The sequence below is a fragment of the Primulina huaijiensis genome, chromosome 12, assembly GCF_012295235.1.
Source record: "Primulina huaijiensis isolate GDHJ02 chromosome 12, ASM1229523v2, whole genome shotgun sequence".
Lineage (NCBI taxonomy): Eukaryota > Viridiplantae > Streptophyta > Magnoliopsida > Lamiales > Gesneriaceae > Primulina > Primulina huaijiensis.
In genome coordinates, this window is record NC_133317.1 from 5,100,823 (window position 1) to 5,118,310 (window position 17,488).

At 33.8% G+C, this 17,488-nt stretch overlaps 3 protein-coding genes across 7 annotated transcripts; all 3 read left to right on the forward strand.

The window, feature by feature from the left end:
• The first annotated feature begins 504 nt into the window (after window positions 1-504).
• Window positions 505-4,932, forward strand: LOC140990476 (uncharacterized). 5 transcript variants are annotated; one of them, XR_012177654.1, is made up of 9 exons: window positions 505-770; window positions 930-989; window positions 1,530-1,577; window positions 2,051-2,183; window positions 3,174-3,250; window positions 3,930-4,028; window positions 4,345-4,431; window positions 4,540-4,610; window positions 4,686-4,932. XR_012177654.1 is itself a non-coding variant. In XM_073460185.1 (9 exons), exons 1-9 carry the CDS (start codon window positions 549-551, stop codon window positions 4,675-4,677), a joined length of 804 nt encoding a protein of 267 aa, XP_073316286.1. In that variant the 5' UTR covers window positions 505-548; the 3' UTR covers window positions 4,678-4,932. The 5 variants fall into 5 exon arrangements, 4 of the variants coding, with proteins under 4 accessions (XP_073316286.1, XP_073316285.1, XP_073316288.1 ...); XM_073460185.1 differs by having other exon boundaries at window positions 4,361-4,431; window positions 4,520-4,610; window positions 4,675-4,932; XM_073460184.1 differs by having other exon boundaries at window positions 4,361-4,431; window positions 4,520-4,610.
• A 3,394-nt stretch (window positions 4,933-8,326) lies between these two features.
• Window positions 8,327-11,282, forward strand: LOC140989264 (probable arabinosyltransferase ARAD1). Its single transcript, XM_073458431.1, has 4 exons — window positions 8,327-9,061; window positions 9,972-10,265; window positions 10,353-10,448; window positions 10,641-11,282. The coding sequence occupies exons 1-4, from the start codon at window positions 8,573-8,575 to the stop codon at window positions 11,055-11,057; spliced, it is 1,296 nt and encodes a 431-aa protein (XP_073314532.1). The 5' UTR covers window positions 8,327-8,572; the 3' UTR covers window positions 11,058-11,282.
• Window positions 11,283-15,483: 4,201 nt separating this feature from the next.
• On the forward strand, window positions 15,484-16,890 carry LOC140989319 (flavonoid 3',5'-methyltransferase-like). The gene is made up of 5 exons (XM_073458512.1): window positions 15,484-15,616; window positions 15,735-15,817; window positions 15,905-16,049; window positions 16,152-16,283; window positions 16,432-16,890. The coding sequence occupies exons 1-5, from the start codon at window positions 15,566-15,568 to the stop codon at window positions 16,720-16,722; spliced, it is 702 nt and encodes a 233-aa protein (XP_073314613.1). The 5' UTR covers window positions 15,484-15,565; the 3' UTR covers window positions 16,723-16,890.
• The last annotated feature ends 598 nt before the right edge of the window (window positions 16,891-17,488 follow it).

Sequence of the window (17,488 nt, forward strand, 5' to 3'; positions counted from 1 at the left end):
GTTTTTGAAAAAATTATTTTTATTATTTCTAACAATAACATTATATTATATATTACATATATAAACAATAAATAAATAACAGTAAAATAAATATTATTACTTTTGTTACCTTTTTCTTCTGTTCGGAGCTTGGAAAAATATGGAGGACTTTTAGAGCTTCGTGCTGATAACGTGTTGTGAAAAAGTAAAAATTTACGGTAAAAAAGTAAAAATCTCAAACTCTCAAAATTATCACACTACACACTTTATAATATTTTTCTCTCAACTCAATTGTGATTTTCTTCACAAATGAGAGATCTATTTATAGAAAATTTTTACAAATAATCCAAAAATAAAATACATCATTACCTACATCATCACACACTAATTTTCAATATTCAACACCTAATTTTACCTAATTTTCAACATTCAACATTCACATTTTCAACACAAATATTTAACACATTTTTAAATAATATTTCAACATTTTTATTATTATTTGTATTTAATATTTTTAATAAAAACCCAATCCCAACATAGCTACAGGTTTTCCACAAACATCACTTCCAATGGCGACAGCGGCGATTCCCGTTCTTCATCTTCAGCCTCCCTTCTGCAAATTCGTTTCCCCTCTTGCGCATTCGCGAAATCCCCGCCATATCCTCTCTTTCCCTCAATGCAACACCTTTAAGTTCAAATCCTTGACAAAGGTTCCGTTTGCTGTTACAGAATCGTCTGATTCACCCAAGTCCCTGGACTCCGACCCACAAATTCTGCTTCAGGAACTTGCAGTATGCACCAGAATATTTATACCCCTTTTCCTTGAAAATTCCAATTTATCGCTTTTTGGCTTATATTTGCATGAGAATATGTAGAATATGCTATTCTGGCTTAATGTTTAACTACTTGTGTATGTCTATTTCAGTGGTTTTGTTTTGGTGGACACGCAGGATTGTTTTGATCTTCCTTCGGATTATTTTTCGAAGCTACCGCGGGATCTTCGCCTTGATGTGAGTTAAATTCTTTGTAGAAGAAATGTGCAGCTGCTGAAGTTAGCTTCAGATTGCATCTTTTTTCGAATAATGCATGATAAATTGATAATTATTGGAACGGCTTACTTTGTTAATTCATGCAGAAATTTGGATGTGTGCGTTATACCATGAAGTTTGTTCTTGTAACTTATGAAAAAACGATTTGTGCTCTGGCTAGGCAGTGACGACATTCTGTATAGCAAGTTGGAGTTTAGGTTTCTAGGGTTAAAGTTACTACTGGTGAAGTGCAATTTTGATCTTCCGAACATGGCCTGTAGTTATGATTGATAAGTTGTGAGTTGCTTTGTAAATGAGATACTGTATTTAGTTGGAATTTGAAAGCACAGATTTGTATAATCTCACATAGAGGACCTTTGGATGTTGTACCTTTTTTGGTTGTTTTGGCTAGAAGAAAACAGTTACCTGATTTTGTTCTATTGTGATATTTTCTTGTGCTTATGTGTATGGAGATTCTTATTACATGGAAAGTCTGACTATTTCTTTATGCAAATGTTGAAGCTGAATGATGCTGCCTTTGATCTTTCGAACGGGCCTGTAAAAAATGAGGTCAGTTATATACAGTTTCACACTTAAATCTTTATGAAACGAAAGCAAGGGATCCACTTGTTGATGATTTCTAATTGATGCTTTTATCTTTCAAAGAAAAATTATAATCCAAATGCTGGTATTAGAACATCAAGTAATTTACTCTGTGATATAGTGTACCTATGTACTTCTTAATCGTAAATTATGACTGCCTGCATAAAGTCCAAATTTTGTAGAATCTTTAAATTCATAAGTTATAGATTTCTACTTGGCGTTTTTATCTTGCTCAGATAAATTATAATCCAAATACTCCTACTAGAACTTCAAGTGATTTGTGACTTAGTGTAACTGTGTACCTAATAGACAGGGACAGAGGGTATATATGGGCAATAGTGGGCTATTGTCTGGAAGGATTTAGCTCAAATTGTAGTAGCCTATTTGTAAAAACCAAGCATTACTTACTGCTGTCTTGACTTTTGTTTTTTGTAATGCAGTGTGGTGAAGAGATGGGACAGACTTTGTTAGATATAAGTCGAGCATGGGAACTTGCAGAAACTTCTACTTCAGCAAAATTAGTGAGCAAGCTCCCTTTGTTAGTGGGTTCCCTTACTAGCTTTAATAAATCAGGCAAGTCTGCAGATAAGTGATTTTACTACTTTGTAGTATTATGGTGTTTTAAGTTTCCTAATTAATTATTGATATGAATCTCTTACACAAGAAAAACAAACACGATTAATTGGAATCGTGCCCTCAATTCGATAACAAGGATCCGTTTTGTTGTCCCGACTTTTTGAATCAACTATTGCGCAACCTTCACCCCTAAACTACGAGGTTTAGTAATAAAGAATCACAAAGAAACAACCGAAACCCAAACAAACCTTCAAAGAACTCGTCTTTGACAATCTGCGTAAGGAACGATCGACAAACGCCACAAAGTAAAACTTTGATAAGTTTGATTTTAAACACAAAAGTTTGAGAGAAAACTCAAAAGTTTGTCTTCTATCAATGAATAATAATCAAAAGTGTTCAAAATTTCATTCATAATATGTTTTCATATAAAAAAGATATCAAATCTAGTTCCCCAAATAAATTGGACTCTAAACTAGGAAACTAGGGATTTTCTCGCAAGTAGGCGCGTTGGGGGCGGTGAAGTTTGGCCGCCCTAGCGCGAAGCGTTCTGGAATTCTGCACTTCGGACAATGTGTGGGGCGATGGGGCGGTAATGTTTGGCCGCCCTAGCGCGGAGCTCTCTGGAATTCACCTTTTGAGCAGTACAGGGCGCGGCGCGTTGGGGCAGTATAGTTTGACCGCCCTAGCACGTGAATTTCTGGTCCGGAGGCATTCTCTTCATAATTTAGCACTTGAACCGCATTCCACTGACTCCCAAACTTACTCCCGTAAATCACGAACCCCTCGGGACTTGGTTCCTTGCTTGCAAGCTCTACTTGATTGCTCATGAGCCCATACAATGCTTATTTGAATCTCTTCAGTCGTCCCCTCGTGATTGGTCCCTCCGGCAACTCTAAAGGATCTCATGCCTTCCTTGGAGCGTGGCCTACCATGATCGCATCAATTATACTATGTACTTTTCACTTATTGTTTGTTGTGTTTTGTTAGCACTTGGAAAGCACTTGGTGTCTGCTGGGAGGAGGTTCCAGTCGATGGGTCAATATGGTCAGGGTGAACTTCAAAAGGTAAGAACATATTTTTTTTTGCTTCAGTTCTTTCCCCATATGGCAGGAAATGAATACTTGCGAGTGTCATTGTATTATTTGTTGTTTTTAATGTTTGCATTCCACTTGCTAATCCCATTTTTATCTCAACTTTTTTGATCTTAGATTTCAGGCTGGTACTATCTTAATTGATATCTCTACTTCTTAGTGTCATGTTTTTCTGAGTGTTTTGTGGGTCGAGATAATGGTGAACTCGTGCGGTGTCGAACGTAAATCAGAGTAAAATACTTTCACAATTTTTAAATTTTTTTGCATGTAGAACTATCTGTTTGCGCATATTCTTACAACCATATCACTATAGTAATTATATCATTAAAATATAAAAGACGTTTGTTTGTAAACTTATTGTGAATATATGGAGAAGGGCCTGAACATTTTGAGATGGAGATAAATTTTGAGGAGTTGAGGTCATCATTGATCTCTGGTATTGTGCATAAAACTTGATGACGTTTGATCGCACTTTATATCCCTATTTACTATGACTTATATGGTTGTGTGCAATGCTCTAATTTTATGTCTTGATTCTCGAGGATATTTCAAAAATTTTGATGCCTTGACTGGATTTTTTTGTTGGATTTCACGGGCAAAGAAGTTTCTTTCTATTCTATGATTATTTTTGTATATTTCTTAATCAGTGCAGATCGCCAAAGTGATGATTAAAGCAGGAAAACTATTGTCTGAGAGCCGTGTATCTGAGGTAGCCAATGAAGAGCCTAAACAGGAATCGAGGTTGCTGAAGGTATATATGTTTTGCAGTTCATAGGCCATGATTAAATTTATTTTTAGAACCATGTTTTCTATCTCTGAAAACAAAACCATCATGCACTATATTCTCCTAAAGAAGTCTCTCGTAAAATATTTTTATTCCATTCACATTTCCATAGTCATTATATTTAATTCGACCTTACATCACTCCCAAATACAATTTTTATGATGTTATATTCTAACATAATACATCATATTTTAAAATTTTAAATACGTGGGATATGCCGAAGGTAAAAGCCAGTCGTTAGGATAGTTTTTGGTTCATTAGTTCCCTACATATTAGTACACAGGATGTGTATCTTGCAGTTTGGCGAGCTTCAGGCTGAACTCACTCAAAAAAAAGCATATATTGGAGCTGGCATTGGCTTTATTTTTGGGTAATCATTCCTCTTGACTTGTGAACTCTCCATTCATTCTACTAAGTTTTAGAGACTTGTATTTCTCGTTGTGAAACTCCAAAAACAGGATTCTTTCGTGGCAACTAGGTCAAGGCATCCAAAGCACGCCAGAGAGCTCCTTAGAGTATGCAAATGATAATGCTTTACTTCTTGCTAAGGTGCTAAAATATATCATTAATTCATTACAAGTTTGTTTTTAAACGGATAATAATCATGAAGTAGTAACCATGTAGTCGTTACGTGGAGCTCTACTCGTGCTTTCCTATTCTTTAGCGGTGTTGTCTGCTATCGCAACGGCAGGACTTATCTTACTTGGAGGACAATTGAATTCAAAAGGAAAATGAGAGGGTACGCCCGACCCAACTTTTCTAATTCTTCATTTGATGTAACTAAGTGAAATAATATCAAGAAATTTGTGACTTTGAAAGATAATTTTATTTGTATCTTGCAATAAATGGTCAAAATTTCATGGTACTACAATTTTTTAACTTACGTTCAAGAATTAATCATAGATTCTTCGGGAGAGGGAAAAGGAGGGAAAACATATCATTGGAGAAGATAATAAGTATAATAATGATTTTTATTTCATCTTCTCGAAATATATCAGGAAGGAAACTGTCTTAACGAACTCCCTTTTGGTGTCCATGCCACACATGAACATTTTCGGTGGGAAGGATTTGAACATGCCTAATTTATACGTGCATCCACCTCATGGTCAAAAATTAAGAAATGGAAAGTGATGTTTACAACACATTAGTTGGTATTTCATCCGAGCAATTTAACACATGACGGTTACAATTCTCAAGAATTTAATACAGTCGATGTGGACGTCTAACACATCTTTATCACGCTCAAAAATTGACAACTGGTGCGTGAAGTTCACAAGACATCAATGAATGACCAATAAAGGCAGTTCAATACATAACGGTGGACTTGGACTCTGATATTATGTTAAGATCATGAACTTGAGTTTAATTCCACCTCAAAAGCTAGTTAAAATGAGGAGGATTGTCTAAGTTCATATATAACGGATATATGATATCTAACATTTCTTATATGTTTATTGCTTTGTACAATTCACTCCTTAGCTGCACTCGCGCCACATTTTATTTTACTCTTACTGGATATTTGAATCGTGTCATGTGGCGGGGTTATAATAGAGGCAGCGTATCACAGAACATAGTACCAATTGAAGGATGACTTTTTTATTTATTCATTTGAAATCAAAAATTTTCAATTCCATTATTTAAATCAATCGCATTTGTTTGTACAACTGTATATTATTGGATTTCGAGTTCGTTTATTATCATTTTACGCTAAACATTTTGTAAAGAATCATGATATAAAGTGAGGAAAACCTATCGAAGTCAGGAACAAGGAAAAAAATTAAAACCTAAAATTTCATGTGTTTAAACACTAATTTCTTAGACCAGGTTATATATTCAACGATAAGAACTTCCAAATACAAAGGCATAATCAAGATCCAGGCATAAAACTTGTATTACGAAAGAAACCTGCGAGATTTCGTTATGGACGCGACATCAAACTAAAATTCTGTGTATTCTTACGGCCATGCTGTTTCATCTCTTTCAATTTCTTAGACCCGCAAATGAAGCTGAACTGAAAACCATAAGCATTTCCAAAACATGAAAGCAACCCTTTTCCTTCAGGACTCCCTCGCTTGTGATGGCCTGCTTTCTTACCGTTTCTCAATGGGATTTGATCATCGTCTGTTAATCTCCTTTTGACGCTTTTAGGTTTCAATTGCGCTTCTTCTTCACTTTTTTCACCTGTTTCGGTCCAATTTTCGAATATAGAGCTCCCATATTCTTCGTTGTCGTTGGAGTACAACCATTTTCTCACGTTTTCAGAACCGTGAATGGAGGTGTTATCAGGTGGCATGCTCGTTGTTTTTTCTTCATGGGTCTGAGTCAGTTCCTTAGAATTTGATGGGAAGATTTGGGAACCTGGGTTTGTTCCCGGGCTTGCCGAATCCTCGATAATGCAATGTTCCTGTTCTTTTCCCTTTTCAGAGCTCCCGTATTCTTCGTTGTCGTTTGAATATGACCATTTTCTCACGTTTTCCAAACCGTGCATGGAGGTGTTATCAGGTTCTGTTGGCATGCTCGTTGTTTTTCCTTCATGGGTCTGAGTCAGTTCCTCAGAACTTGATGCGAAGATTTGGGGTCCCGGATTTGTTTCCGGGCCTGTCGAATCTTCAATAATGCAATGTCCCTTTTCACCGTCTAGGTTACCACAATCTAATTTCTCTTCGTTTCCTATTCCGGGACGGCAGATTTCGTTCAAGCCTGGAATATTTCTGTCAACAAGGTGGATTCCAATATTCAGGGTCCCTTTCAAAAGCCCTGACGGGCGACGAACCTGGAGCGAAACCCGTCGAAAGGATGGATTTTTATTCAGCGTAGGTGACAAACTGTTGATCACAAGATATGCGGTGCCAATAGGGAGATCACGCAACCAGGCGACGTTGTAAATCTCGATCGTGATAGCTGATGATTTAGATTTTAGAAATCGTTCGTCGACGTTGAACGTTACTTGGTGATTCCAGGTGGGGTTGCAGTTTCCACGATGGTCGACCGCGGTAGATAATCTATTGTTGGGGTTGATGTAGGACACGGCAAATGTTCGTAACATTTTGGATACGGGGGGTAGATCTTGTGCCGAGATTATGGTGATTTCCAGGAGCTTGAAAACAGTCATGGTGATTGATTTTGATAGTTCTACAGATATGGAGAAAAAGATGATGCCGATGAATTTCAACCCTTTGCGACACTATATTTTTATGACACTTTTTTTAGCAAATATCCCACAATAAATGTGTCGGGAGAAAAAACTACTCAAATGAACTTATCGAAGGATTTATAAGATGTTTTTTCAAACACGAAAAATGATTTGTGGTACATTGTATATTATTGGATAATCTTTAACGATACGATCGAAGAACTAACCTATAACTTGGCTCAAATTTAAGTTAACCAGCGATATTACTAGGCTCCTACAAAATCACAGCAACAAGATGCCATATTAGCTGACTATTACTTTTCATGACAAACATATAATTAGAAGGAATTTATGTGAATCGATTAAATGTTTTTAATTAAGAGTAGGTCTCATGTGAGACCGTTTCACGGATCTTAATCTGTGAGACGGGTCAACCATACCCATATTCACAATAAAAAGTAATACTCTTAGGATAAAAAGTAATACTTTTTCATGGATGACCCAAATAAGAGATCTGTCTCACAAATACAACCCGTGAGACCGTCTCACACAAGTTTTTGCCTTTAATTAATGGGTAAGATGGATGTATAATTGTGTTTCTGATTAAAAATATATATCAATAGATTTTTATTTGTTAAAAGTTACAATTTGACTTTCCAATTTTTCGAAATCTTCGTAATTTTTGTTTTTTAGATTTATAGATATTAAATATAATAACAATTATTAAGCCTCTAACGAGTTTTCAAATTAGTTAAATAAATGAGCGTCGAGCGTTTGATCTACCGTTCGACTCTTCAATTAACATTTTCTCGAACGATAATGTGATACAAGACTTGTTAAATACGATTTTATCTAAATAACATGATTACATTAACTCAAGTTTACTTAATATACAATTCACGTCATAAAAAAAGACAAAAACTGGTGTGAGACGGTCTCACGAGTCATATTTTGTGAGATAGATATCTTATTTGGGTTATTCATGAAAAAATATTACTTTTTATGCTAAAAATATTACTTTTTATTGTGAACATCGGTAGGGTTGATCTACCTCACAAATAAAGATTCGTGAGATCGTTTCCATAAAAAATTAAATATAATAATGTTACGATTAAATATCTATACCACGTTCACTACAGAGATCCAGTATTTCAAATCCCTAATTTCATTGATAGAATACTGTGCCGATATCAATGTTTTGTATCGAAGCACTAAATTCCACTTTGATTTTCTTCAATCCAAAGTTATAAATTCAAAAAAAAAAAAATAATAAACAAAACAGCAATCCTTGAGATTAGCTATTTGTTTTCGTCAGATCTAATCTGCAGCATTCCTTTTGCCTCACGGGATTCTCACTGAAAATCCAGCTGCTTAACAAATGCAAAAATCGATAAACAAGACCCTGATATGCTTTTCGCTATGCATTCCTCTACTCTTCGGTTCGTTACTCCTCGCCGGAACTCTCGATTACAAATCCCAGTTCCTATCTTTCTTACCCCAGCTCAATAATGCTGCGCCTTGCCGAGCTCAATCACCACCTCTCCGCGTGTACATGTACGATTTGCCTCCACGTTTTAATGTGGGATTGATGGACCCCACTTTTCCCGACAGTGTGCTGGTGACTGCTTCGAATTTGCCCATGTGGAGGTGGAACGATGGGCTCAGAAAACAGCACAGCGTGGAGTATTGGATGATGGCTTCGCTTTTGTACGAGGGGAATGATGAATCAGGTTTCACCCGGGAAGCGGTTCGTGTTAGGGATCCAGAGTTAGCTGATGTGTTTTTCGTGCCTTTCTTTTCCTCGCTAAGTTTCAATCTTCATGTGCGGAATATGGCCGAGTTGAATACTGTTGATGAGCAGCTGCAGGTGGGATTTTTTTTTTTTTTAAGATTATTTTATGTGTTGTATTTGTATTTTCAATTGCTGTGATGATGATGTCTTTTGTCATTCACTTGTCTTCTTTTATAATTGTCTGGATTGCATATTTGAGTACTGCCTTGGAATTATGTACATTTTGTATTGAATTTTATGGTTTCAGCTGGATCATATGAAATTAATTATTGAGCTGATTGAAGAAAATGGTGAGATTCTTTTCTTAATCTTTATTTGTATCTTCAAATGAGTTTCCTGTCTTTAAGTTTAGCTATGGTTAACCACCATAAAAATTCGAATACACAAGGGTGTGCATAGCTCGCTAGCTAAAATTACTAACAGTCAAATCTCGCATTCTATGTATGATGTGTATCGATTAATATTATTAACTAAAGCGCACCATGGGATGATTTTCCGTGAAGCTGGGACGTAATATGATTTTTTTATGGTTCCTTTGTGAATTGAGTACAAAACACGTTAATGCCATTTTTTTGTGGGCATACTATTCTGTGTGACAGAATGTTTGAATAAAATAGAGATTTAGTCGGTATCATCTTTTTTTTAGACAAACTCCCAGTGAGTAGCTGAAATCATAATGCTTTGTATCATCAAAATGCAATCTTCTTGTCATAGAATCATTATAGCTGCATTTGAGTCATAAAATTGGAATCAGGCATTTTCTCTGAATTATTCCCAAGTCCTAGTCAATTGGAGGTTTTTTGATATGAGTGATTGCCTACCTCATCAGTTTAAACCTGTCCTTACCTCGGTCCTTTTTCTATATATGTTTGTTTGTTTTTACTGAATTAGGGATGAATGAGGGGTAACTTATTAGAATGTATGGCTTTCCATGTTAATCTTTTTTATTATTTAATAGAGCTGATCACTGTTCGTTTTACCGCAGCTTGAGATGGTAAATATTATAAGAGCATCGGATCACTGGAAAAGGTCCGGTGGACGAGATCATGTTATTCCTCTTCATCATCCAAATGCTTTCAGACAATATCGTGATCAAGTTAGTCCTTCCATTTTCATCGTTGCTGATTTTGGTCGCATCATGAACATTTCTCGACTATCAAAAGATGTTGTTGCTCCCTATCCACATATGATAGATTCATATATCAGTGAAGATCACAAGGACCCGTTCGAGGCTCGAAAGACACTTCTCTTCTTTCGCGGGAGGACTAAGAGGAAGGATGTATGATAATCTACAATAAGGTGTTAATGTTTTGATCTTTCTTTATTGAATAAACCATATGGCTGACACAGTATATCAACCTGGCAGGAAGGAAAAATTCGTGCACAACTGCATGAGATGTTAGCGGGAATGAAAGATGTAATCTACGAGGAGGGCAGTGCATCAGAAGAAGGCTTCAAAGCTGTAAGTTAAAACAGTGGATACTTTGCACAAGAAAGTTGTCAGTGTCCGAACACATCTTTTAAATCATGAGAAGATGATATTTTTTCTTTCAAAAATTAAACTTGGAAGTTTGGGGCCTTGGATTTCTTATTGTTCTTCGGTCTGGGAATATTATTTCCGTCTGATACTTCAAAATTTTCTTGGTTATACTAGTCTGCTGAACAAATGCGTTTGTCGAAATTCTGCCTACACCCTGCGGGTGATACTCCATCATCTTGCCGTCTATTTGATGCCATTGTGAGTCACTGCATTCCTGTAATTGTGAGTGACAGACTCGAGCTACCCTTTGAAAGCGAAATAGACTACAAAGAGTTTTCAATCTTCTTCTCAGTGGACCAGGCTCTGCAACCAGGCTACATGATCGATGGGCTCAGGGGCATTTCGAAAGAGAAATGGACGAAAATGTGGCTGCAGCTTCGAAGCATATCTCATCACTTTGAGTTTCAGTACCCACCAAAGAAGGATGATTCAGTCAATATGATATGGAGGCAGGTGAAGAATAAGGTTCCTGCCGTTAAGCTTGCTTTACACAGAAGCAGGCGTCTGAAAATACCAGATTGGTGGAGATAGTTCTCTGAAGTTTCAGAGTTTGTAAGTGTGTACATTCTTTATTTTTTCAAAATATCCGGGATATCTCCGGTTGAGTAACATGGGAATATAGATGGTTACAGTCTTGACTATACAAACCATAAAGATATGCTATGAAGAATAATTCTTGCTTACATAACACATTGAATTGCTTGGTGATCATAAACCATGAACTTGAATGGGATTCGAAATTGCAATTATACATCATATTCTGCAAATTTGTGTTAGATACGGTGTTACTCAACATGTACACTACGTGGTTTCAATTTTGGTCGCTGTCCGGAATATCAACTTTGTCAAATCATTGTAAACCATAGTTTCTGGTTTATTCAGGATAGGATAACTGACTGTCAAATATGACCAAGATACAATTGTTGATCATGTCAACACCATTATTTTCTTGGTGGATACCTGTATTGACTCAAAATTTGTATCCGACAAGTATTTGTATTAAAAATTATTCAATGTGATTGTGACCATTTTCCTCAGTGTTTGTATATCACAATTTATAAGTATTGTACCACTTTTTATTTCTATTATTTCACATACTTGTTTGTGTCCTAATATATGAATTGTGGGTGTTTTTTTTATTCCTCTACCCTTATACTTCTCTATTTTTGACATTTTATCTCATTTACATCTTATGATTTTTGGAGTTGCCTCCAATTCCAAGGATACAATAACGGAGAAACCAAAGGAACCAGCGTGTGAATATCTAAAACCCCAAAGGGTGAACTCTGTCCACATACAAACTGCTTTGCAAGTAGAATTTTCATTGTGGACCATGCATACATGTTTCAAAACTCAAAACCCAAATTTTTTTATTCCAAGGTAAAAAATAGTACGTATCTCGGTGATAGTATTAAGAGACAAATGTCAAATACGCTAAAAACCCATTGAAATATCGTACTTATTTTGCAACACAAATGGTTCAAGATATTCAAATTACAAGACAAATCTTCATAACGATTTCTGTCAACGGATGGATAATCGAGTCTAGAAAACTACAAATTTCTATTATTTTGTGCCCCCCATTCATATTTGTGTAATTGTGATCAACAACCTAATATTTCTGATTTCAACATTAGACCTAAGTTTGACTTATGAAAAATATAATTTTTCTATCATATCTCGTTATTTGAGATATACAATTGACAAATTCAATTATGTCTGCATTTTGCTACTTGTCCTGTTTTCTCACCAAGAAGAAACCATTCACCTTTTCTCAAATGGAAAAAAATCCCGACAGAAAGTCAAATTTTTGGCCTACTCTGGGAACTGTTTCCTAAAAATACCAATTATAAATATTATGAAGCATATAAAATAAGCAACCTTTATCTCGAAAAATTAGATTTCATTTAATAATTTTTTAAGAAAATTCAAATTTTACATATCCTCTTAATTGGATTTCATTTAATAATTTTTTAAGAAAATTCAAATTTTACATATCTCGAAAAATTGGATTTCATTTAATCATTTAACAAAAAAAAAAATAGTATTTCATAAATGAATTTTTTTTTTATCATCTTGACATTAGAATATAAATCCCAATCAAAATTTTCAACATAAGTTGTTGGAGTTCCATGTATTAATCCAACGTAAATTTTGATTTCTACAAGTTTTGATTTAAATTAATCAAGTAAATTAATCATTGTCATGTATAAAAACAATGCTTCCGCAGATAGTTAACCGAACTCCGACGTGACATATTTTAACATTCAATAATATAGTTGTACCACACCACACAAAATCTTATAATAATATCATAATCGTTGACCATATCAAATCATAATTACAAAATTTTTTTTTTTAAAAAAAATTTATTAATGCATATTTGTTAGGGAGTAGGTCTATTGTGAGACGGTCTCACGAATATTTATCTATGATACGGATCAATCCTACCGATATTCACAATAAAAAGTAATACTCTTAACATAAAAAATAATACTTTTTCATGGATGATCCAAGTAAGAGATCTGTCTCACATAATACGACTTGTGAGACCGTCTCACACAAGTTTTTGCCTTTGTTAAGAGACTTTGCGTGAATTTTATTGAGAGAATTTAAATTTTGCATATGTCAACACATAAAAGAAAATTTTGGTAATTATGATTAGATAAAAACGCTTAAAATATATATAATATGCAAAATAATTACATTAAAGAAATATCATTTTCTTAAATCTGGAATAATTGACTAAGTGGTAGGTAGTTGGAGCCATCATCAGCATTATTATTATTATAATAATAAATAATTATTATTATTATTATATTATTACACGATTGTTACCTAGGAAACTTACGTACTTTTTGTCGTGAAATGAGAAAAAGGTGGTAAATCAAGTGATTAACATGCTAACAGTTGAATTCGAATTTGAAGGTTTTTTTTTATTAATGTGTTTGGATTAATGATGAATAATACAATACCTTCATGCAATGTTAGATGAACCCGAACACCAACCAATGTAAAGTTTGACCTGATCGTGGGATTACGTGCTGAACTACCAGCTGTCACGTAGATCGATTTAGTGGACTGAATAATTTAATTGATTTTTAATATGAATTATATGCAAAAACAAAATATAAAAACAGAGATTCTCAATTTTTCAATTTAGTAAACAAAAGATGGCCACCAGCTAAACCAAAAAAACCTGGTTGGATTGCATTAATTATGCATCGGAATTTATATTGATAAAATAATTAATTACACGCAAAGAATATAATTCAATTTTTCTATTCGTTTGGAGCGATCCGCGCCAGCCATTAGCCATTAGCCATTAGCCATTAGCCATAGGAAGACAGCCTAACTATTTCATCTTCAAATTTATCTCATGGTTAATTTAGCTATCTATTAAAAACATTTCCGACCTTCAAAGTTATTATGTAAGACCGAAATATTAGATATTTCACATCAGCTGGATCGATATCTATTTTGAGATAGAGTTAATTAAACTCAAGTCTATGATCTTAATATGTTTATACTGTTATGTGTTGGCTCAGTTGTTTGTTCCTAAGCATGAGAGGCGTGTTAAATGTTTCAAATCGACAAAATTAAGTTTTTTAGAATTATATATATAAACTTGGAGAATCCTGTTTTTGGCATTCCAAATTAACAATAATGTCTAATTTTATAACTCATCTGTAAATCAATGAAGAAATTAACATATAATTTGACATTTGTACTAATAGTTACAATATTCTTGATTATATATGTTGTTAATTTGCAGGATCTTTTGGCCGTTGGAGAGTCCTGCATATATAATACATATTGGATCAATTATTATCAGTAAGGTAAATTTGACAACAGGTCGCGATCCGAGAAAATTATTCACAACGATTTCTTAAAAAAAATTAAAAATAAACTCTAAGAATTGACTTTCTGGTGTTATATTCCTTTGCATTTTTCTTTCTCTCTCTTTTTTTTTACCATATACATATCATAGTTTAATCATGATTTAATTAAAATACGTCGAGAGTCATAGATGGCTCTTGTCACTAGAATGATCGAGACATGATATTTAAAATTTTATGTAAAATTTAATAAATATCATGAGTTTCATCTTTATTTACCGTCGTTTTTTTTATAAAATATCAAACACTCAATCCTGCACGTTATTTTGTAAATATTTGCAAGTTGCACCATGTGCATAATACATTCAACTCTATTATTTGAGTATGTCTATTGTGAGACGATCTCGCGAATCTTTATCTGTGAGACGAATCAATCCTACCGATATTCATAATAAAAAATAATACTCTTAGCATAAAAAATAATACTTTTTTGGATGATCCAAATAAGAGATCTGTCTCACAAAATACGACACGTGAGACCGTCTCACACAAGTTTTTATCATATTTTTTTTATCTGAGAGCTGAAACCATAAAATTATTTTTCAAAAAAAGTTATTTCATTTTAAAAAAAAATCAATTGCTCGGTGAGCCAGACGAAAACAAAGTAGTTGCTCTCTTAGTAAATAAAAATTTTATAACTTTTGTGTATTATTTTGTAATATACTTTTTTTTGAATATTTCATTTTTTTTTGGGGTTTTTATTTTAACGGGACAATTTAGGGAAAAAAATTGTGAAACCTTAAAGACCAAAACGATATCTACCCATTGTCTATAAATAATATTTAAGAATTTCAACTCTCTGTGTTCAGATTCCACGAAGCAACTATTGCGGCAGTATGGTTGGTGAAAAAACACCAATCTCTGCTAACCCATTATACCATTATTATTATATAAAAAATTGGATAAAATATTCATAAAACAAAATAAATAATTACATGAAAAGTTGGTTGAATTTGTGACATTTTCCAATTGAATATTTCAATTAATCTTCACGCGTTGTTACGTACTATTACTAAGCTTTGCAGAGCTTTATAAATTGGCCTGCACTTTTGGCAAATGAACCAAAAACCAAATCAATCCTTTTGTTAATTTTCACAGTTTCAAATTCTTCTGATCCAACATCTCTCATTTTCTTTGACAATGAAAGACAAGTTTACAGGCACCATTCTTCAGAGCAATGCTCTTTGCAAGGTTTCATTTCTTGAATTCATATTTCTTATCCAAATCAGAGTACTTCATTTTTAACAATACTCGAAATTTGAGATATTTTTCCTTATAGTACTTACTTGAATCTTCGAATTGCATGCAGTACATCTTGGACACTGCGTATCCCAGGGAGCATGAACAACTCAAAGAAATAAGGATGGCTACTGTTGACAAATATAATTTCATGTAAGATTATATATATATTGACTAAATGTTTTTCGGAAAAAGTTCTTGTAATTATTTACTGATTTGATAATATGAGTAACTCATCAGGAGCATGATGAACGTACCAGCCGACGAGGGATTGTTTTTGTCAATGTTGTTGAAGATTATGAATGCAAAAAAGACGATCGAAATCGGAGTTTTTACCGGATACTCACTTCTATCGACTGCCCTAGCCCTCCCGGATGATGGAAAAGTACGCAGTTTTTTTTTGAATAAGCTGATAAATAGTTAATTTATACTATGAAATATGGAAGAAAATTTATTAATATTTTAAAAATTGTTTGTTTCTTTTTAGATTATAGCTATTGATCCAGATAGAGAAGCATTTGAGACCGGATTGCCATTTATCCAAAAGGCAAACGTAGCACACAAAATCCAGTTCATCCAGTCTGATGCCAATATTGTTCTCAAAGAATTTGTAGACAATGTAATTGCTTCATTTTATGCTTTTTGATGTTAGAACCCCGATTTAGTCAAAAGAATTTACATAAAAATTACATCTATATTATTTTCACGAACATGCAGGCCGGTTTGATTAATTATAGAACATAACTCGTTTCTGAATCGATGTGCAGGGTGAAAGCGAAACATTTGATTTTGCATTTGTGGATGCTGATAAAGACAATTACACAAATTATCATGAGAAATTATTGAAGCTGGTCAAAGTTGGAGGAATTATAGCTTACGACAACACCCTTTGGGGTGGAAGCGTAGCAATCTCCGAGGAAGATGAGATGGAGAATTATTTGAGGGTATGGAGACAAGCAGTCATAGACTTCAATGAATTTTTGGCTAAGGATTCTCGTATTGAATTGGCTCTTCTTTCTGTCGGAGATGGACTCACCCTTTGCAAGCGTCTCAAATAAACGACCAAATTATATATTCTTTTAGAAAAGAATGTTATGCATGCAATATGTTTATATCATTTTATATTGTTACTGTTGTATTCTCGTTTCAATTTATGATTTTTCTTAAACTTTATTTCATTTGTGATTCAATAAACAATATATATGCAAATGTATTAATTTTATCAACACCAATACAATATATGTGTTTGAACAATATTTTTTATTACTATATTTTTTTTTTACGCAGTTGACTTATTCAAACTAGTTTGAATTACTGATGGGCTATCTTATCACATCTTATTTCTTTTTTTTTCTTAGACTTTGAGTCGAATTCGCTTTGGACTTAAAAAAAGATTTGTATCAATTTTCATTCATGTGTGAAATTGTTGAAAATTTGAATTAAATTTAAAGTTTGAATGAAAATTATGGCTCATGAATGTGAGATTGTATTTTCATGACTCTACACATTCTTGAGTTAATTGTGGCTTATGATTGTGAAAATGTCTTTTGACTTTCCACATTATTGAATTAATTGGAGACTTAATCTTGCTAGCTTATAAATAGTGTGTTCTTTTTCTGAATTCATATATACAAAAAAATATTTTTTACAAACAGACTAAAGATCTCACTCAATTATTCTCTTGCATTTCATATTGTTAGCTTTTCATTTGGTCTAAGTTAAGTTTTGGTGATAAAATGAATGTAAATTTTCAGTTTGTCGGTGTAGTTACATCGTGCTAAGTTGTTACATGATTTTGCGGTTGTATCATGTGACACATTTGTT